General features: G+C 46.9%; 1 protein-coding gene across 2 annotated transcripts in view; it reads right to left on the bottom strand.

The window, feature by feature from the left end:
• PTPN11 (protein tyrosine phosphatase non-receptor type 11) overlaps positions 1-22,701 on the bottom strand; it is a 663,532-nt gene that overhangs the window by 124,415 nt on the left and 516,416 nt on the right. For both annotated transcript variants that reach the window (XM_085636151.1, XM_085636152.1), the window contains exon 14: positions 9,501-9,625. In XM_085636151.1, coding sequence (XP_085492277.1) covers positions 9,501-9,625 — 125 coding nt within the window. The remainder of the gene's footprint in view (positions 1-9,500; positions 9,626-22,701) is intronic.

Below are 22,701 nucleotides of genomic sequence, written 5' to 3'. Positions count from 1 at the left end.
CATTTGGAGAAAAATACCTCCCAGCCCTAGTCTTGTTAAGACGTGATTCATAAAAGTCCATTCAACCGAGTCGAATGCCTTCTCCATATCGAGAAACACGGCAATAGCTTGCACATCCTGTCTGGTATGTTGAATTGCGCCAAATACTGTTCTTAAATTATACGTCAGATTGCTACTAGGCACAAAGCCCGCTTGTTCCAGAGCCGCGAGCTACGGAACCAGTGGAGTCAAACGGTTCGCCAGAATTTTAGCGTACAGTTTTGTGTCTACATTTAACAGTGACAGTGGGTGATACGCGATTTGTCTGGCTTCAGAATGGCTATGATTAGTGTCCCTCCCATAGACAGTGTCATCTGACCACTGATCTCCTCAAACAGCGTGCTCAAGTGTGGGATAAGTAAGTCTTTGAATTCCTTATAAAATGCTTCAGTTAATCTGTCAACGCCTGGAGCCCTTCCAGCCCTCATCCCAGATAGAGCTGCAATTATCTCCTCCTTTTCTAGTGGGAGTAGGAGATATTCATAGTGTGTATTCGTCAGCCAGGGGAGTTTGATGTGTGCCAAATAATCTAGAATCTCTGCGTCCAGTCCCTCAGTTCTGGAGGCATAAAGTGTGTTGTAGTATTGCTGAAACCTGTCTGCTATTGCTGCGAGTTCTGTAATGGGTTCTCCCTGTTCGTCATTAATTACTACTACTCCTGATGTCTCCCTACATTTTTTAACAGAGATGCCAGAATCGAGCCAGGCCGCTCACCTTCTCCATATGTGCGGGCCGTAGCGTATTTGCCTAAGTGCTTCAGCTCCGAGTCTGCTGTTTCATGGTACTCTTTTAGCTGCTCTTGGAATTCCCCCTGCGTATTGGCATCAGTGTCCGAAAGGAACCTACGTTCTAGCTCTTTTAGTTGGCCTTCCAAATCTGCGAGCTTCTTTCTCAGCGCCCAAAGGACACCTGAGTGTTTAGCCATAGCAATGCCCCTAATGTAGACTTTGAAAGATTCCCAGACCATTGAGAAGTTATCAACCGACCCTATGTTGTGCTCGAAGAAAGTTTCGACTGCTTCAGAGATTTCCGATTTAGAAACAGGGTCTAGTAAGGAGTATGGGGGGAATCACCATGTGAATGGTTGGATGTGCTTACTTGGAGGCTCCAAGACCAACAGTACTGGAGAGTGATCTGAGAAAGTGTGGGGAAGCACTACGCAGTCTCGGACCTGTGCATACAGGCAAGCAGAAGTCAGCCAGTAGTTGATCCTGGTGTGTAAGTTGCGATATGAAGAGTAGTGTGTGTAACCTCCCTTATCACTAGATCGTGTTCTCCAAACATCATGTAAGTCTAACAACGTCATCACTCTCATTATTACCCGAGCTGTTGTTGTGGGGCGCCTGTCCGGGCCTCCCAATCTATCCTGCTGTGGATCTAATATACAGTTGAAATCCCCGCCCCATATTAGGGGGACAGCCCTGGAGCCCCGCATTTTCTCAATTATCATTTCATAGAACTTGGGGTTGTCATAGTTCGGTTCGTATATGTTGACTATAAGCAAATCTAACCCCTTCCCAGAGCATCTCGAGATCACATACCTCCCCTCCCAGTCTGTTTCTAATGCCTCTAGCCGTAGTCCTGCCTTCGGGTTAACCCAAGTAATCACGCCACGGGTGTGGGACGTGAACCCTGCAACGTGAATATTACCCATTAGCCCCCTGCTATTAATTGGCAGGTGTGACTCCTGCAATAATGCGATATCTATTTTATGTCTGGTGAGGTAAGCCAGGACCTTCCTCAGCTTTCTGTTATCATGAGTGGGGTCCTGGGATCCACAGAAAAAGGAACTAGCCTGGGGGTTGGGGTCCCAGGCCTCCTGAGCTCTCGGAAGGGGGTACCATGCACGCCCCCTACCAGGGTAAAAAAAAAATGGCGGATGCTTCTTGCAGTGACCCCCAAGCCATGGCCCACGCTTGGGGTAGAGAATCGCCCAGCAGCGGTGATCCACGTGATCCGGTGTCGCGCCGGGGTCAAAGGTCAAAGGTCAAATACTTCTCCTGTTGATCCCTCAGGACCGTTGAGTCGTTCGCTTGTTCTTGGGCTTTTGCTCTTGGTGGCAAGCCCTAACCACCTGGATCACTTTTCCCAGCTCTCCAAGGTGGCAAACTATGCAGGAGGCTGGTTCCATAGGTTTCCTACGCCAGACTTTCTCCCTGGAGCTTCTCTCCTCCTTGGCGCCAGAGTCCAGTCTTTCCCCCAATTAGTCCTCTGTGGGTATAAGGGAACCAGCTTCCCTGGTCCTGGGGAGAGCCCCACTGGTCCTGGGGGCAACTGCTGTTGCAGCTGGTGGCATTTGAAAGTGGTGAGGTGTAAAAGTCGGAAGTGAGCCTAACTATCATAAGGCAAAATCGGGGGGAATTCTTTTTGGGAAAAAAAAAAAGAGTGGGCAAATCATTGCTTTATAATATTATCAGTAGAACTGCATGATTTAAAAATGTGGTGGCCATTTCAATGGAAATGTGCTATCTATGAATGACAGTATTCTACTGCACCATCCTCTAGTGATATATTTGCGAGTGTGCCCCAAAATGCACCACCACCATTTACATACTACACTCTCAGCAAGTTCTTGATGGATGGACGTATCTCATTTGTGACACTTGTGCTTTGTGCTACCTTTGCATTTTTCACAAGCCCTATGAGTTCAGTGATACAACAGTGAGGGGAGTACCTTAAAATACCAACACCACTTGACCAGATGCACTTCCATTGTAGGCCTGAGGATGCTGATAGTAAGTGGTACAAAAGGGGGTGGTGATGGACGGAGCATCAGAACCAATCAAACACTCACACCCAGTCAACAGATCTGGGTTTGATCCATCCCCGTTCTTTAGCCCACTCTGCCACCCCAGTTCAGACATGGCCATATGCAAATCAGTCTGACCCTGTGCCTCATGGGAACAGTACAGCCCGAACTGCTAAGCCATGCCTTCCCTGGACCGGAAACAAGCTTCCTAGGACCGGTTTCTGGCATTTCAGCCGTCTTCAGCCAGGCTTGCTTGAATCCAGTGGCAAAGTGAGCAAGGGACTCACGTCTGAGCATACCCTGCCAACTTATGGCGAACAAAGCGGTACAAAAGGGGGTGGTGATGGACGGAGCATCAGAACCAAACAAACACTCACACCCAGTCAACAGATCTGGGTTTGATCCATCACCGTTCTTTAGCCCACTCTGCCACCCCAGTTCAGACATGGCCATATGCAAATCAGTCTGACCCTGTGCCTCATGGGAACAGTACAGCCCGAACTGCTAAGCCATGCCTTCCCTGGACCGGAAACAAGCTTCCTAGGACCGGTTTCTGGCATTTCAGCCGTCTTCAGCCAGGCTTGCTTGAATCCAGTGGCAAAGTGAGCAAGGGACTCACGTCTGAGCATACCCTGCCAACTTATGGCAAACAAAGCGGTACAAAAGGGGGTGGTGATGGACGGAGCATCAGATCCAATCAAACACTCACACCCAGTCAACAGATCTGGGTTTGATCCATCACAGTTCTTTAGCCCACTCTGCCACCCCAGTTCAGACATGGCCATATGCAAATCAGTCTGATCCTGTGCCTCATGGGAACAGTACAGCCCGAACTGCTAAGCCATGCCTTCCCTGGACCGGAAACAAGCTTCCTAAGACCGGTTTCTGGCATTTCAGTCGTCTTCAGCCAGGCTTGCTTGAATCCAGTGGCAAAGTGAGCAAGGGACTCACGTCTGAGCATACCCTGCCAACTTATGGCAAACAAAGCGGTACAAAAGGGGGTGGTGATGGACGGAGCATCAGATCCAATCAAACACTCACACCCAGTCAACAGATCTGGGTTTGATCCATCACAGTTCTTTAGCCCACTCTGCCACCCCAGTTCATACATGGCCATATGCAAATCAGTCTGACCCTGTGCCTCATGGGAACAGTACAGCCCGAACTGCTAAGCCATGCCTTCCCTGGACCGGAAACAAGCTTCCTAAGACCGGTTTCTGGCATTTCAGACGTCTTCAGCCAGGCTTGCTTGAATCCAGTGGCAAAGTGAGCAAGGGACTCACGTCTGAGAAAAACCCTGCCAACTTATGGCGAACAAAGCGGTACAAAAGGGGGTGGTGATGGACGGAGCATCAGAACCAATCAAACACTCACACCCAGTCAACAGATCTGGGTTTGATCCATCACCGTTCTTTAGCCCACTCTGCCACCCCAGTTCAGACATGGCCATATGCAAATCAGTCTGACCCTGTGCCTCATGGGATCAGTACAGCCCGAACTGCTAAGCCATGCCTTCCCTGGGCCGGAAACAAGCTTCCTAAGACCGGTTTCTGGCATTTCAGACGTCTTCAGCCAGGCTTGCTTGAATCCAGTGGCAAAGTGAGCAAGGGACTCACGTCTGAGAAAAACCCTGCCAACTTATGGCGAACAAAGCGGTACAAAAGGGGGTGGTGATGGACGGAGCATCAGAACCAATCAAACACTCACACCCAGTCAACAGATCTGGGTTTGATCCATCACCGTTCTTTAGCCCACTCTGCCACCCCAGTTCAGACATGGCCATATGCAAATCAGTCTGACCCTGTGCCTCATGGGAACAGTACAGCCCGAACTGCTAAGCCATGCCTTCCCTGGACCGGAAACAAGCTTCCTAGGACCGGTTTCTGGCATTTCAGCCGTCATCAGCCAGGCTTGCTTGAATCCAGTGGCAAAGTGAGCAAGGGACTCACGTCTGAGCATACCCTGCCAACTTATGGCGAACAAAGCGGTACAAAAGGGGGTGGTGATGGACGGAGCATCAGAACCAATCAAACACTCACACCCAGTCAACAGATCTGGGTTTGATCCATCACCGTTCTTTAGCCCACTCTGCCACCCCAGTTCAGACATGGCCATATGCAAATCAGTCTGACCCTGTGCCTCATGGGAACAGTACAGCCCGAACTGCTAAGCCATGCCTTCCCATTGTCCCAACCCTTCTGCACAGCATGCTGGGACAATTCTATATGGCGTAACACAGGAGTCATGAGTCACATCTCCTCTGCAGGCCTGAGCTCCACCCCTCGTTGACATCACTGCCATGGTCTTTTCCATTAAATCAAGAAGAGGAGTCCCATTCTGTGTTGGCTCAACAGGTCTGGGCTCCCCCTCTGCTTACTGGGCTTGGGAGGTCCATCACTAGTACAATGTGACAGCAAATTGATAGCTGCAAATCTTTCAACCGCACTCCTTTCCTGGTCAGGAGCCGAGTAAAGCACTTTTGCTTGCTCCTTTTGTATGGGGTGGTGTTTGACCCTGCTGCTGGAGAGTAATGTAATTAAGTTGGTACAGCCGAGTGACAAAAGTCCTGGGCTCTGATTCTGAGCTGAGCCCGAGAAATATGACAATCCTGGATGACTCCTAAGCGGTACAGATATTTTCTTGGAACTCTTATATGTGGGTTTGACATACAGATTCCACCCCAGTTCGATACGTTACTGGTCTTTGTAGGCCAAAGGGAAGCAAAGCTGCAGTCAACAAATGTCTTCCCTATAGGTGTATAATGGAGTGTCATTGCAGACAAAACAATAAACCACACTGACTTTCCCTATGAGTGTACACTAACATTATGAAGCCTTCCTCAGGTCAATTTCAAATCATGCAGAGGCTCCTTTGCGCCAGGCTACCTGTGTTGAGTGACCGGGCTGCGCACCATAAGAGTCTTCCACAAGCAGCCCTAACACATGTGCACATATGTGTGTACACGTGTTCATGTGTAGCCAGCCAAGTGCCCCTTACCTTTGCTGTGTTGCAGTGGCCTTATTGTAATAGGCAGACACTGGCGGTAAACATGCGCAGCCCATTTACTGTGAGTTTACCATGGGCGAGTCATCAGTTGTGAGTTTCACACACAGTGAAAAAGGTCAAAAACCATGTGATCAAATAGTGAAAGAATCCGGGCGGATTGATGGGCAGAACCCATTGTCTCACAGTACATGAATTCCAGGTGGTGTTGAAGCCCTTTATCCTGCCACCTACTGGTGTTGCATGTGTGGGAGGAGGTTCACAACAAGGCACTTGGTGGACTGAGAGGCTGCTCCCTGGAGTCTGTGCTTGTCCCTGGCAAAAAAATATTTTGCTCTGATGGTGCCGTTGTTTTCAATATTGCGGGTACCCAAAGTGTGGCCATGCACTAGAATTCTGGGTGGTAGTGATGAAACTAGCTGTTTCCTGCAGACTTCTATCCGGGAATGTCTCCCATGCCCCTATGGCCTTGGTCTATATGCCACAGTGTGGATGCTACCCTTTCCATCTTTTAGCCCATTGCGTCCAGCCTTTTACTATTCTTGTCTGGTGGCGATCCCATGGAGGAGAGGTTAGCAGGACCTCAGTCAAAATGTTAGACTCTGCCTCTGCGCAGAGTAAGGTCAACTGCAAGGTTTCAGCACCTATTTGTAACACATTTGCAAATGAGGAAACTTCGTCCGAAGGATGGCCACAAGGTTAAGGGATGTCCCCCTTCTGGTGAATTGTCCAGGTCACTCACATTATGCAGGTCTAGAGATAAGCCAGCATTGGAAGTATAATGGGAGAGGAGTTTAATGTCCTCTGAATCATCATGATACGTATTTCCATATTTTTCATCAGGCATTACAATCTCCTCCATTTGGGCAAATTTGTGAGCTCTACAGAGGAGCACTGCCATGAAACATTGTTAGAGTGTGCCTTAGCTTTTTCCCTTGCCACACGTATAATTGTATTAGACGTTGATGGCTTTGGAATTGGCACAATGGACTCCTCTGTGAAGCACGTCTGTGTTGGCAGTGAAGGGGGATTCAACCAAACGAAGCAATGACAACTTAGCAGGCTCAGAGTTTTTCGTAGACATTGGAACCTGTGGCGGCATGGCATTAGGAGCCGACAAAATCACAGGGAAGTGATCCCCTTGGAGAGAATTCCACAGGGTGGAGGAGCTGTCCTTAACAGCTCCATCATAGCATGCAGGAATGCCTCGACCAGTGCAGGGTCAGCCGTCAGACCCAGAAATCTCAGCCTCATCTTTTTCAACGTCTGACTCATGTACAACGGCAAGGAAGATTTCAGCTTTAGAGAATGGTGTCAAGACCTTGAATGGTCCTGGGAGCAGGACAGTATCCTCAAGGAAGAAGAAATCTTTTCCTTCCTATGGTATTTTTTTATGGGAAGATATTTTAGGAGGTAATTCTCTTACACAATACTTACCAGTGCATGAAGGATATCACTCAAGTATCTCTCTGCGGGCCGTAGCCAGAGACAGCTTGGGCTACCACTCCTAATTGGTTCTGTTTGCATGGATATACAGAAAGCGAAGGCTGCAGCGTCATGCTCTGTTCCCGGGTACCACATGCAGTCATGACGTGGATACGAAAGGGACAATGTCTTGTATCTGTGACAAGGCGTGGACCCTAAAAGTTCTGAGGATGACATTTGATCTAATCACATCTAAATGCGGAGGAATTTCAACACTGAGACACCAAGAAAGAGCTCCGGATGTGGCGTGGAAAAACAGGAACGTTTTATTATTTGCCATTTATAAAGCACACTACGACCCAACGGGCATCTTGGCACTGCATGACTATAAGTTCCAAGGGACTACTGTCAGAGGGAGTGAGACCAAAATTTGTATGATTATACTTTGTCCTTCCTACTTGGGAAAGAGCCACGTCTTTAAGTTTTTCCTGAAACTTAGCAGATTTGGATTAGTTCTTAGATGTAATAGCAAGTTGTTCCATAATTGAGCAGCTTTGACCTGGAAGGCTTTGCCTCCTGTTGTGTCTTTTTAAAAGGGGGCACATATGTTAGGTGGGCGTCGGATGAACTCAGCCTTCAGGCTGGTCTATATGGTGTTACTTTTCGCTGTAAAGACCTAGGTCCTGCACTATATAATGCCCTATGTAATATACAGAGGGCTTTAAATGTGCAATGCTCCTTAACAGGGAGCCAGTGAAGTTCCTGCAGAGTTTTGGTTGTGGAGTTCCTTCTCCCTTTATTTAGCGCTAGCTTAGCAGTCAGCACCTGGATTATTTTGAGCAGATATTCTGGACACCTAGAAGTAAGGCGCTGCAATATTCCAATCTGCTCATTATAGAGACCTGTACCACAAGTCTTCTGAAAGGCTGTGGAAACTTTGGGACAATTATGTTCAAGCTTCTTAATAGACCATAGCATACTGCTACTGTTTTGTTTACCTGTGTTAACATTGAGAACTGTTCGTCAAAATAGACGCCCAGGTTGCATACTGAATGTATCGGTTCTAGAACTGATTTCAATGGTCAAGGCCAGGAGTTAGATGGAAGTTGTCCCTGTCTAATTGCAGGAGAACAGCAGAGAAATTCCAAACTAATGTTTATAAAATGACTGACACCTAATTTATTTCGGAGTTGTCATGTCTGAAGCAAGATGGCACCACATGGCAGCAGTCAATTATGTATTAGTGCTTGGGAAAAGCATTTCCAGACCAGTCTAATGCCAGGAAGGATAATTTATAAGGTAACTGCATGAAAATGTATAATCAGAAACTATGTCTAATTACATGTTTGAAGAACACATTTGAATTTTAGGTGGAAGTGATGAACCGCATGCAATGACATCCTTTTGATGTAGTTGGAGGCAAATCTCACAATTAAGACTGTCAGAACAAGTTGCGCCTTATTCAACTCTACTTTCTCCACACGGCATATCTTACTCCTGCATGTCTGTATAGGGCTGGGCTGCTCTCCTCCCCGGCCTGTGCGCGGTACAACCATGCCCCAGCCGATTTTTACCATAAGGTCTGGCAGTGCCCTGCCCTTGACTCCTTTTGGGCAGGTGTGGAATTAGAGCTTACACAGATCCTGGGGTGGGAGGTTCCACACGACCCATTGTGTCTCCTCCTGGGAGTGTTCGAGGGGCTGGACAGCTCTCGAGCCGATAAACGTTTCCTGGGCACTGCGATTGTGGTGGCCAAGAGAGACACTGCGGCGGCCTGGTCTCAGGCCAAACCCCCTACTGTACGGAAATGGCGAAGAGGGGTGGATTGGTGCGCGACCCAGGAGGAACTACTCTTTGAGGCCCGGGGATGTCCTGAAATGTTTGAAAAGATCTGGGGTAAATGGCTCAACCTGTTGTTTTAATCGCTGTGTATACCCTTGTTTATCTTGCTATACTTACGAAGCGGTCTCCTCTGGGAGCCTGTACTCAGGCATATGTCACTGCTCTTACTGTTGACGGTCTTAGCTACATTGTGCTTGATTCTGCTGTCTGTGTGAAATTTTGTTTTTACCTAAATGCTAATAAATTTGATTATCAAAAAAAAAAGACTGTCAGAACAATGGGTGATGGGGCAGTTATGCTGGGAGATCCCAGAGGTACAAAGAGGTGATAAAAAACATGCAGAAACTGAAAATGTTCCTTGTTGCTTAAGACACAAAAGCAAAGATGGAGGGTAAATGAAAATAAAAAATGTGACTGCACATTAATGTGATATGTGACTTACTCTGGAAGGGTTGGAGTGGGAGTTGGAACTGGAGTACATGGTGGGAGGGGACTCTGATCCCCAGCTGTCTGGTCCGATAGAGAATATTTAATGTTTGTGTACTCGTGCCCTTTCCTCTTGCTCTTCTGAAAATAGAAGTAAAGCAGCAAAATTAACATGTTAGATACCAAAAGTTTAATAACTGCAAAAACAAACATTTAGAAGGACAGCATAAAATGAGTAAGTAAATCAGAAAACATCCAATAATGCTTTTTTGTTCTGAAAAATAGAGATTCATAGTACACTATACTTGAACAACACATAGGATGTAACGATATGAAGGTCACTGGAAAAAATATATATTTTAGGGTCATTAGATGGTCTAAACTATGTTACAATGTTAGTAGAAGGAGGAATACTAATCTGTATAGGGAAGGGTGTTATCATTCTTTGCCCTTGGGGACATTTAAGGAAGAGTTTCACCAAACCATGAGGAAGAGAGATTGACAGACTGATCTGCTGCCCTCCCACTGCTAAATCTGGTACAAAATGAGCTACTGTGCTGAACACCCTCCGACACATGCACCCAACCATGCAAGAATGTGCATTTTTAGTGTATGAGGGGGTGCCTCTCTTGTGAGGGAAGACACACACTGCCCAAAAGCAGCAGGTTATTCCAAGACACTAATGCGTATCAACGAAGACCTGACAGGAGCTGTGCCAAAACGCAGGTACCTACCTCCTATTATCAAAGGCAAAGCCTTCAGAGGGTCATCTAGTGGAAGGAGATGGCAAGATCTGTGCGGGATAGCCTGAAGAAACAAACACTACCTGTGCATGGGCTTGCCCTCATGACTGCTTGCTTCTCTCTGTCCCCTGTAGCCAGGGCCGGATTGGGAACCCAAAGCAGCCTGGCAATATTCTCAGACTAGTGCCTAGTGAGGTACTGCCTGGCCCCGGGAGTCTGGAAACGCTTGGTTGCCGCTTTTGTTGCTGGGGGGCCGATATTGCAGCGCTGCTGCAAAACCGGCCCCCAGTTGCAAAACGTCCCCCACTGCTCCAGAACCAGCCCCCATCCTTCCAGCCTGCTGGGGAAATACCCAATGCCTGCTATGGCCAGCCCGGTCCTGCCTGTAGCCCCTAATCTGTCCCATGTGGACAACAATCTGTGCAGGAGATAGGTTCCCAGGCAGTGATGGCAGAAATCTGCCAGCGGCAGCACCATCTCCTAAGCTCTTTTGAGGCCAGCACCACATGAATTGGGAACTGGTGCGTGCAGCTCCCTTCATCAGCTCGCAATTGGATCAATAAAAATCTATGTAGAATGTGCTGAACATGCCCCGTTTTTCCATACTTTTTTCAAGTCACAGAAGAATTCCTTTTTAAGCCCTTGGATTCCCTGGGGTGGCTTGCAAGTTATCCTTTTAATGGACTGCAGAGGTTATTTTATTCTTTATAATACATATTCAAATGATTACTATTTTGCAAAAAAGTTTAAATATTTTGTATCCTGAGCTTTCCTATTAAAGGAGATAGTGTCATCCCAGATATGTAAAACAAATGTAGAATCGCAGTACGCACAATAAACACCTATATGCAGGGCCACTGGAATTATGCGTTATGAGAGGGCCAAATTATGTGGCAGGGTTGAGCAAATTATGCAGCAAGAAGAGCTAAATTATGCTGGCTAATTTGGCACATTTTGAAAAAGTATTATTTCGTTTTAAATTTGGAAACACTGTCTGGGCATAGGTTACACCTCATTAGTACCCGATTAACACTCAAATATAGTAATAAGCAACAGAAAGGTGATCAGTCCAGCTGTACAAAAGGCCTTCCACTGTGCTGCATTTTTCGTAACTTTTGAACCGTTTGATAGAAGCACATTTTGTAATCTGCAGATTACGTGGAACAGGATTGATTATGTGGCAAAGGCGGCAACTCTATACTAATGCGAAAATCGACACAGCTGCACAATCACATAATTCCAGTGGCCCTGCCTATGTGCAACTAGTAGTTTGTTTCAAACACATTTTACAAGCAGTTTTATCAAAATCACCTAAAAGAAACCGGAAAAGTTCAGAATGTGTAGTAATAATTGTAAGATTCCTTAATTTGTGTAATGAACTTTAAACATGTGTGCAGCTTGTAGTGCTGTACATTCACAAGCTCTGCATATTCTGGTCATATAGTGTTGGGTTCATACATTGCAAGTTGCTTTTGATGAAAGAAGTCTTTTTGAAGTCACGAGGACCGTGTGACTCCTCCCTTAGTTGGCAAAGCTTAGTTCTGTCAATGTAGTACTTTACAGCTCTTATAATCTTTTAAGGTTTGAAGGGCCTTTTCTGCAACCGAGTCTGAAAGAGAAGAGAAGACAGGTGGAAAAGAGAGCCCACCTTATGAAGGAATTTAGGGTGATTCTACAGACAACTCTGTCTGCATGAACCTGGGCGAAGGGTTCTTGTAAAGTAAAGGCCTGTAACTCATTTATACACCTATGAAAGGTAATAGCAATGAATAAGGCTACTTTTCTGGGATAGAAACTGCAAAGGACACGAGTGTCTCAAATGGGGATACCATGAGCCTTGTGAGCACAATACTGAGATTACAGAGAGGGGCAGGTGGAACTCTCAGCCGGATAACTCTTTCAATTTCTTCCATGAAACTTTAATGACTGGGATTTTAAAAGCAAAGAGAGTTCCCCGTTTGGCATGAATGCGGCAATAGCAGCATGGTGTTAGCTTATGGCGGTATACGCTAAGCTGGATTTTTATTGGTGAAACAAATAATAGGTAATGTTTTGGACAGCTATTTTAAAGGGGTCTAGATGTTTGAATAACAGTAGTAGGCAAACCTTTTCCACAATGCTACATTGGGTGGGCGGGCTTACATTAGGAACATAGGTGCCAAGTGGCTAGTATGAGTTGCCTGGGTTTGGGGAGTCTGATCTTGTCCTGTTGCTGCATAAGCCATTGAGGAAAGAGGACCAATTCTTCCCTGGAGCATTGCCCATGGCGTGAATTTTTAGCTTTTTAAATTTTTTGTGAGTGGAGAAGAAGACTATGTGCAGGGATCCCCCAGCGTTGGGTGCAAGGGAGTACGAGTTGTCGGTGGAGTTCCCAGTTGTGGATGCGCCCTGCTGAACAGGTCAGAAAGTTGTTATCCACTCATGGTAGATATTCAGTATTTATGTATGTTACCACTTACATCACATTATAATGATGTTATACACGTTCCATAATAATTGTTTTGGTCCATTCCACTACTCAGCAACACTCTCCCTGTCCTAAATATGAATTGGAGGTGTCTTCCCTTGACTATGTTAAAGATGTTTTGACGCATATTTTGGTCATATCAGCATTTTTCTGATGATTAGATGAGTAGTCTGGTTCAATTTGTTTGTTAATATTTTGTAAATATTATGTTTTTAAATTTATATATTAATGTCTGTTTTGTATCTTTTTTATAGCCTTGAATTAGTCCCGTTGGGACAAAACGTGCCGCGTCGGCTATGAATTCTCTGTTGAGCTATGAACAAAAGAATAAAAGACTAAAGGAAGGATATGTCCCTAGTAACCTGATATCTTATTTGACTTACTTGGGAGACGCCGTGTTGATGCTCAATCATTGACTTCAATGCACCACTGTAAATTTTCAAAACTGTGTATGACAATAGGTGTGTGCTGAGCCAGCCTGTTCTCACAATTAGGATCACTCAAGCCATCTTTAGCAACTGGACGGTGTAATCTGTCCTATGTAATTCCATAGCAGTTTATTCTATATTACAAAATGTCTTACTTTTAGAAGGAGCTAGATAGGATTACTAGAAAATTAGTGAAGTAGTATTACAAGTATTAGCATTTTGGATAGTGATACCATTAAAGATAATGGTAATTTTTACCAAAATCGAGTTTTGTATGGCTTCTAATGACTTGTGATTCTTACCCTAGATTAGGTCTGAGTCATACTCTTATATCTGGATCCACAAAAACAGGAAAACATTAACAGCTCTCGTCAACGGGAAGGGGTCAAACTGCAATTGTGTGTCAGAAGTATCCTGATGCATTGAGTACAGACAGGATTTCTGACAATGAAGCCAGAAAGTATACCAAACTCATTCAGCATTCCCATGGTTTCTGTAACTGAACTAGTGTGTGTGTTTAACGTAAAGGAGCAAGTCATCAGTATGAGATCAGATCGATCGTATTGTGTGTAAAATGACAATGCACCATGACCAGCGCAAACATAATAGGGGATCTTGCAAGGTGGCCTTTTCCACCTTACGTTTTGGAGAATAGGCATGGCTAACTCAACTCTGACCATTGGGCTGGAAAGAAGGAGCCTTAACCAGCTCATCATCTCCGGTCCAATCCTATCTTTCAAGGGCTGCCTATTGGTAGGTCCACTTTATTGAAAAGCAGAAAAGCAGACTCTGCTCAAAAGTCTAGCCTTGCAGCACTGGAGAATGAGGAATCCCTCCTGCTTGAATGAATTAGGATAAAGAGTTGAGGTCAGATATTATTCTCGGGTTCACCGGAAACTTCAGTAGCAAAACAAGAGAGTGACTAAGTTGGAACATGTCAATCCACGAGAGGGACTTGTGGGGGGCAGAATAAAAAGTAAATTGAAATTCACTCGCTCTACCATGTCACTAAATATCTATAAGTGCATAGGAAGCCATGAGTTGTTTCAATACTCACCTAAGCCCAATTCAAGTTTCGCTGCTCCTGATACGTGGAGTCTATTTGAGGACACAACGTAACATTAGAATCCCCACGGCCAAAAATGAAGTTTGGCCAATAAACAATCAACAATCGTCGGGTCATCCTCATTTGGGCCGGCATATCGTAAAACACATGCTGCCTTTCCAAACAATTGCGATAAGCGAGGGGGCATGGCCAAGCCGGGGGGTGTGATGGCCGGGCCGTGTTGAAGCTCCGCCAACACACCGACGATAAATGTGTTGTCCCCACCTTCCAGCGACAACATGGAGGCAAAGACATCGGTGCACCCCTGATCCGACGCGGAATGGGCTGGGAGTCATAATAGCGATGTGACACACACGACACAGCTCAGACGCGAGATCCGCCAGAGAAGCGGAGGAGGACAAGATGGCGGCAGGGCCGGACTGGCCGTAGCGGGCACCGGATAATCCCCCGGTGCGCCGCACGGGTGGGGCCTGGTTTTGGGCCCCTAGGGGCCGTTTTTGTTACAGGGCCGTTTTTGTAACAAAATCGGCCGAAAACCGGCCCTCGCAAAGAACTCGGCGGCACCCCCAAACCCCGGGGGGCCAGCCGAGCACTTTGCCAGAGCCGGTTTTGGTTCCCAGTCTGGCCCTGGATGGCGGCCTAGAGGGAAGATCTCGACCGGGCGTTATCCCTGCAGTTACCGGAGCAGCTTCATATCTGGTGTCGGGTCCAACAGTGCGTTGAGTGCCCGGGTGCCGGTTTGTGGTCTCGGCTCCCCCCCCCGCCTTTGCGCAATAAGCACTGATAACCCAGCCGCAATAGTATCGGCCAGGCGCTGTTGCGAACTTACGGCCGCGTGGCCTCCCGACCCCTACTGCTGCTACTGACTGATGCGGGGCGGGTGCGGCTGGAACGGAGCCGGCGCGAACATTGCGGGGGGAGAGTGCTTGAGACTGTTGAATGCCCCCGGTGCCCGGTATATCCCCCGCGCGGTCCCTCACCTAAAATAGTGGAATCCTCGATTGAAAGCATTGGACATTAAACAGCAATGATCTCTGACCCCACTGTCTCCACACACAAGATGCTATTGCACTGAGAGGGTGTCTGAGTTCACCTTGACTGTGAGGGGTTGTTACCTGTCCCTGGCGCCCGTCGGCTTTCTGCACTTTCTATTCACTAGCCTGCTGTTGGAATGCACATAACGCCTGGGGGCCTGGCGGTTACTCACACAGTCTGTGCTCCGGACTCATACTGCAGCGGTTCCCCTCCCCTGGCAGCAAACCATATGACAGCAGATATCTGACCACCGCCGGGATTCTGGTTTGCGGACCGGGGGTGCAAATAAGACAGCTGGCGCTGCGTTATCTGAGGTGGTGCTTCTGGGGTCTCTGTGTCATTGTGGGGCCCAGCAGTTATTTTGATACTCCTATACTTCGGCACCCTCAACGTGTCCATTAACATCCTAGGGGCAACAACGGCGGCCTGGCAGTCTCCGGTCACTCCGCGAAGGCATGGGTCGCATAGACCCGAAACAAAGGACACTCCCATTCGAGAAGTTAGTAGATACAACAACAGAGGGAGCCCCCACCATGGCGGAATGGGCCGTGAGCCCTGCTGGGGATGCCCCAGCCTTGGCCCCTCCAGCAGAATGGCTACAAGAGATGAGAGCAGGTTTCAGGTCCCTAGACAGTCGCTTTGACTCCCTGGACAAAATGCTCGAATCAATGGGCACAAAGATTCAAGCGCACGATAGGCGTCTGGATGTGGCGGAGGCGCGGATCTCCGACATTGAGGATGGCACCGCACAGGCAACCAAACAACTAGACAGAATGGAACGCATACTGAAGGAAGTGGCCATCAAAAATGAAGACCTTGACATTTTTGTGGAAACTTTGCTGGCGGACATGTTTGGGAGGGACTCTTTTACACCTAGCTTTGTGGTGGAGAGGGCCCACCGCACCCTTGGACCTCGACCTAACCTGAGACTCCCTCCTCACCCCCTGATAGCCCGTATCATGAACTTCCGAGATACGGCTCTGCGCTTGACCAGGGAGCGTGTGGACGTTACCTGGCAGGGCTCAAAAATCGCTCTTTGCCCGGACTTCACGGTGATGGTGCTGGAAGCCAGACGCAAATTCACCGGAGTAAAGGCCACACTCCGAAATCTTGGCCTTAAATACGGCATGTTATATCCTGCACGTCTTAGGGTGGAGGTTGGGGGCTGAGTGTGTTTTTTTGACAATCCTAATGCGGTCCAAGAATTCTGTCACACCTATAAAAATAACAATGATCAGTCACGGGACAACAGGGGCGGCCCGTCTCCCCCGCCCAGCGGATCGATCGTAAGTCTGGAACTGTTCTCTGGCCCTGGTGTTGGGTGACATCGTTGAGTATTTGGCCCTCATTTTTGTAATTAGAAATACTTGGGGACACATTGTATTCTGATTGAGTATACTTTCACAGTTGGTCTGCGAACATGGCATCGCCACCCTCCTCGGTGGATACCTTGGGTTTATTCAGGTTGATTCAAATGTACCTGTTTATAATTGAGTTCTTCTACTGTACAGTCGATTGGTACTTTGGTTTTGGTTCACAGGTTGGGGCAGGCCTTACCTTTTTTGCAGTGAGGGTGGGTGGTGGGAGGGGTATTGGGGTGGGGGCAATGCCTTCATTATTGATTATCGTGCATGTTGTCCTTGGTATTGGATTATTGTCTACACCATGACATTTGTCCTTGCCAGACTTCTTAAAACTCTCAGATGGCACAGCTACGTCTAAACGCAGGTCCCTCTAATTTGTCCCTGTTGTCATGGAATGTCAGGGGTCTTAATAATCAGCGTAAACGACGGCAGTTGGTGCATTACCTGAATAGACATAATATAGATATTGCATTTCTGCAAGAACCTCACTTACCTGTTACAGATGCGGCGCGTTTTGCAGCCAGTTGGGGTGCCCATAGGTATTTTGCTAATTTTAGTAAGTATGCAAGAGGCACAGCAGTTCTAATCCATAAGAGAGTCCCTTTTAACTGCCGGTTGGTCATCAGGAAAGGTGAGGGTCGGTATGTTATTATGGTAGGGTAGGTAATGGGTCACAGGGTCATTCTGATTGGTGTCTACGCCCCCAATACTGACTCCCTGGAGTTTCACCACACACTACACACTCAACTTTCCAAACTAGAACACGCACTGATTATAATAGGCGGGGATTTCAATCTCCTTTTGAATACAGACCTGGATAGCACATCTGGCACTACAGATACCAAACCCATAGCGAGGCTCGCGGTCCGATACCTCTGCAACCAGTTCTCACTGATAGACATTTGGCGTAGGCGCAACCCCACCACTACTAATTACACACATTTCTCTGCTCAACACAACACATGGACTAGGATCGATTTCTGGCTAATCTCCCCGGGCGTATCCCCTGGCATCGGGCTTTGAAGACTCTCCCCAGAACATATTCGGATCACTCCCCAGTCCAGCTATGTCTTCAAGTTCCACGCCCCAAAGGGTTCGAAAGACAATGGTGCATTCCCGGCCGCGCTCTTTTAGATGATCTTTTCTGTCACAAGGTCAGTGAAGCGATTGAGGATTATTTTAATATTAATACTGGCTCAGTGGACTCCTGGGCTGTTATGGGAGGGATTCAAAGCCTACATTCGCGGCGTATGCATATCCAAACACGCAGAGGTACTTAGAGCACTATACACTACCCGGCTGGAGGGAGAACTGGAAACGCTAGATGCAGAGGCGCAGCATGCTCCCCCAGACTCCTTGCGAGGTAGGAGACTATCCCTCCTTTCCGAATACAGAGAAACAGCGGATCGCGAGATACTCTACCTAGGTAAATAGCAAACAGCTCGTAGATACGGTGAGGATGATCGTCCAGGTCGCACCCTAGCTCAGTTCCTCAGACCACCCTACAATAACGCATACATCAAAGAGATTCGAAGTAAGGACGGGACACTTCTCACGACTTCCACTGATATTAGGGACAAATTCCTCATATACTATACGGAGCTATATACATCTAGACACAGCAGTGATACTACCGCACGAGGATTATCTATCCGAAATTGCCTTAGTATTCCTAGAAAAAAACATGCAGGAGTTCATGGCGGAACCCATCATGGAGACTGAGGTACGTGGGGTAATTAAAGTACTACGCGGCTCCTCTGCCCCGGGTCTCGGCAGCTTTACTGGGGAGTTTTAAAAGGCCTTTTCAGATCTTCTAGCACCGAAACTGATTGAGGTTTATGCCGAGGCCCTGGAAAAACAAACCCTGCCTCCCACATTAAGCGAAGCGGTCATCATTCTTCTCCCAAAGCCCGACAAGGATCCATAGCTTTGCGGATCATACAGACCTCTATCACTATTGAATATAGATTATAAAATCCTAGCTAAAATTGTGGCCAACAGACTATCACAATTAATGGAGTTTATTATTTTCCCAGCACAATCAGGCTTTGTCCCTCATCGCTCGACCTCATTAAATTTGCGAACTTTGTTCGCAGTATTGCACAGAATAAATCCCGAAACTCCGGCTGCGGCTATTCTGCTTGATACAGCAAAAGCCTTTGAAACACTCGAATGGCCTTTTTTTCTATCCATAATGCGTCGGATGGGTATGCCAGCAGGCTTTATAGCCACTACGAGCCTATTATACAGTCGCCCTACGGCGCGACTTCGCATAAATGGCACTATATCTGGCCCTTTTGCACTAACCCGTGGCACCCGTCAGGGGTGTCCACTGTCACCTCTTCTATTCATTCTTGCCATAGACCCTTTGATATGGCACTTCCAGGAACGACATCTCCATAGAGGACTGCAGTTTAATACGGACCCTCTTATGGTTTCATTATACGCTGATGATACCATCCTCTATGTCAGAGAACCACATCAGAACCTAGCCCCGCTCATACGGGAAATACTTCGCTTTGGTCGGCCCTCTGGGTTAGGTATTAATTGGCATAAATCAAATATATTTCCCTTAACCAGCAGCACGAGCCCTTGGGAATGCGAGTTTCCATTGGAATGGTGCTCAGATTCCATCAAATATCTGGGTATCCACGTGCACCTGAAACAAGACCAGATCATACGCCTTAATTATGGACAAGCGGTTGAGAAACTGGAGACTCAAGTAGAGAAATGGTTACGCCTCCCTTTATCCATGGCTGGCAGAATCGCTATTATTAAGATGATGGTTCTACCCAAATTTTTATATATTTTTAATAATATCCCCATGCCCCTCACCCAGAGTTTCTTTGCAACACTGCGTTCCCATCTTGTCAGACTGGTATGGGGAGGCAGACAGCCTAGTATTCGATGGAAGATACTCATTTTACCATTCGATAGAGGCGGATTTGGAGCGCTGGATTTTTATTTATACTACTTGGTAGCTCAATGTGGTTATGCCTTTGCTTGGTACCACCCAGACACGCGGATCCCATTCCTGCGCCCAGAAGCCGACATTATCCTCCCTGAGCGATTGGCGGCTATCTTACCCAGGGGCGAACCCAGGAGTCTAGTCGACATACAAACGGTCTTGACCACTAGCTGGGTTTGGAGCAGGCTCCTCCGCTACAAGGACATTTCTATTTTATATTCATCGGCCCTCCCATTGCCGAATGCTCGTTGGCCCCCCATAACAGGTGATAAACTTGTGCACTGCACACTGACTAAATTTGATATTGCCGAAATAGGCGATCTGTATCCTGGCGGGCATATATATTCAGCCACGGAGGACACACGCTTCCATGAAGCTACGTTCATGGATACATTTGTCCTCAGAAGACTTCATTCAGCATTAAGAGCTACGATAGTTGGCTTCCCGCTGGGGCCGGACTCATTCGAGTCGCTGACTCTACTCATTGAGAATGAGAGTGGTACACACATAATTTCCAAACTTTACAAACTATGCATAGCACAAGTTCCTAGTGTGGACGACAGGCTCCGTTTGGAATGGGAGACCGACCTGGGGCATCCTATTTCGGACGACCAATGGTCCGCCTGTTGCAAGGTTACAAAACACGTGTCATTAAATAGTTGCCATAAACTATTACACTACAAATTTCTTCGCAGAATTTACATGACGCCGGCAAAGCTACATAAAATTGACCCTGACAGACCCCACAAATGTCAGAAATGTGGTGCACAACACGCTGATTTCGCCCATCTGGCCTGGACATACCCTTGCATACACTCATACTGGGACCAGGTGTACAAAACATTAGGGGACATTCTTGGGCTCACACTGGTTCCTATTCCGGAGGTGGCACTGTTGGGCTACACGGTCAACTTTCCTAAAACAGTCCGGAAGCATCTTCTGGTCTCCTTCTGGCAAAACGAGAGATAGCATTACACTGGGGCAGCAGGACCTCTCCTACGACGCAAGGCTGGATGAATAGTTTACGTTCTGCAGTACAATTAGCGAAATCTATTCTAGCCTGCTACCCAGCACAGCACGCCCTAAATATATCTTGGGCCCGTATAAGGCGTATATGGACACCCTGAATAATCCTTCAACCTCCCAGTCTAACTCAGGGATAGTACCCACGGGTATTGGTTAGGACATTCAGACTGCACACTGACATGTCCTGTAAGGCACTGAGCTGCATGGGTGTATTTCTCTCCACATCACGCATGCCCAGTCAACATCATCGATTACTCTAGGATAAGGACAACAACGGATAGAGGGTAATGATCTGCCGCTTTGACAAAAATAAAAGGGTAATTTTTACACAGATCAAGCTGTTGAGACCTGATTGGCAAGTATTATGTTACATAACATGTTGTGTTTATAATTGGACGGGACACCATTGTGTATTACGAGGAGAGATGGATATGTTGTCATTTTTATGTCTGTTATATTTACCACAGATGACAGCAACGAATGAAACGTACTTCCTGGTTGTTTGATAATCAATGATAAATAAAGTTAAAAAACAAAAACAATTGCTATAAGCCACTGGCTGCCAGGGTCAGCCTTAAGTCTCACTACGATCCACAAAACAGGATGTACATCAGATTCTATAACAAAGATGTTTGCTCGGAGGGAAGGTGCCTCTCCTGGAGACAGACAATTTGTGGTCTGGGAGTATACAATTCTTTCCTAATTAACGTACGCGTATGGGGTGCTTTGAGACCATTAATATTCCAAGGCAGGATATGCACAAGCTGGCCAAGACAACTATCATTACTAGCCATTATCATAATATGTCAGAACCCATCCGCCTCCTCTTGCAACACTGTACCGTGGCTTCCTTTTATCCTGGAACTGTCCTCGAATGTCAATTGCTCCAATTTGTTGTCCCTTCTGCACTTTTTCTCAATTTTTTACCCCAACCCTTTGTAAGTTCTGTTCCTTTTTCCTGTCAACTGAGCTGGAACCAGTTAATGTTCCCCCTATCAAGACTACATATAAGGTGTTCTTTTAAATTGTAGATCCCTCCCTTGTCACAAATGGGAAATTCTCTCCCTTCTGGAAGACTATAACCTGGATGTTGTCGTCCTGAGTGAAACCTAGCTCCATGCGGAGTCAGGTCCTGACACTGACCAAGCTCTTCCACCTGAATATTAAAAATTGTGTAACGATAGAGCAGCCAGGAAGGGCGGGGTCTTGCCATCATTTTAAAGTCCTCTTTTTACCTGTCACATCGATCCCCTCCTACTTTCCTAAAGTGAAAGTCCAGTCTTTTCTATTTCCCTATCCCAGATGTCTTCCTTTTCAAGAGTTTTAATCTATCGTCCCCCATGGTCCTCCATGCCAGTTCACCCAGGCTTTACTAGAGGTGTTAGCCAGTCTGACAATATTAAAACCTATTTTACAGTCTTAGGTTATCTGAACCTCCACCTGGACCAACTAGACGACACACAGGCGTTGTGTCTTCTGGCTGACCTGGACACGTTGGAACTGGGGCAAATTATTTGTGGCCCCACCCACAATAAGGGTCACTTTCTTGACCCCATCTTTCCTAATAACCCCATGTTTCATGTCTTGGACCCAGCCCCTCTCCCCTGGTCCGACCATTTTGTAATCCCCTTAGTCCTTATGATTACGAGTTTCCCACCATAATCGCAACCGGTGGTGCAGGCAGGCCATTGCTGGGCCCGATTAAATCTATAGAATTGAAGAAGTATCCTCAGTAGGACTTTACTATACCGCCTCTAATCTACAGGACGCTGACAAGAGAATCATGGAATGGATCACCTATTCCTTGGACCACACATTATTTATGCAAATTAGAAAGAAGAAATCTGCCCTCTGGTACTCTTCCCACCTTAGAGCTTTAAAAGAAAACACGCAAAATAGCAGAGAGGGAATGGAGAAAAGACTATAGGGATACTAAAAAACTCAAAGGTCCCATCTCTGAACTCTCGGACAGATTTAATGTACTTGCCACTTTCTTCGACACTAAAATCTCTGATATCTACTATTCCTTCCAAGCAGGAGAAGGTAACCCTACTCCCTTGAGCAACATTAATAAGAGTATTTCCCCCATTCTCTCCGCTTTCTCATCTTTGACCTTTTGG

Source organism: Triturus cristatus, chromosome 11 (genome assembly GCF_964204655.1).
Source record: "Triturus cristatus chromosome 11, aTriCri1.1, whole genome shotgun sequence".
Classification (NCBI taxonomy): Eukaryota; Metazoa; Chordata; class Amphibia; order Caudata; family Salamandridae; genus Triturus; species Triturus cristatus.
This window is presented reverse-complemented; position numbering and strand designations above follow the sequence as displayed.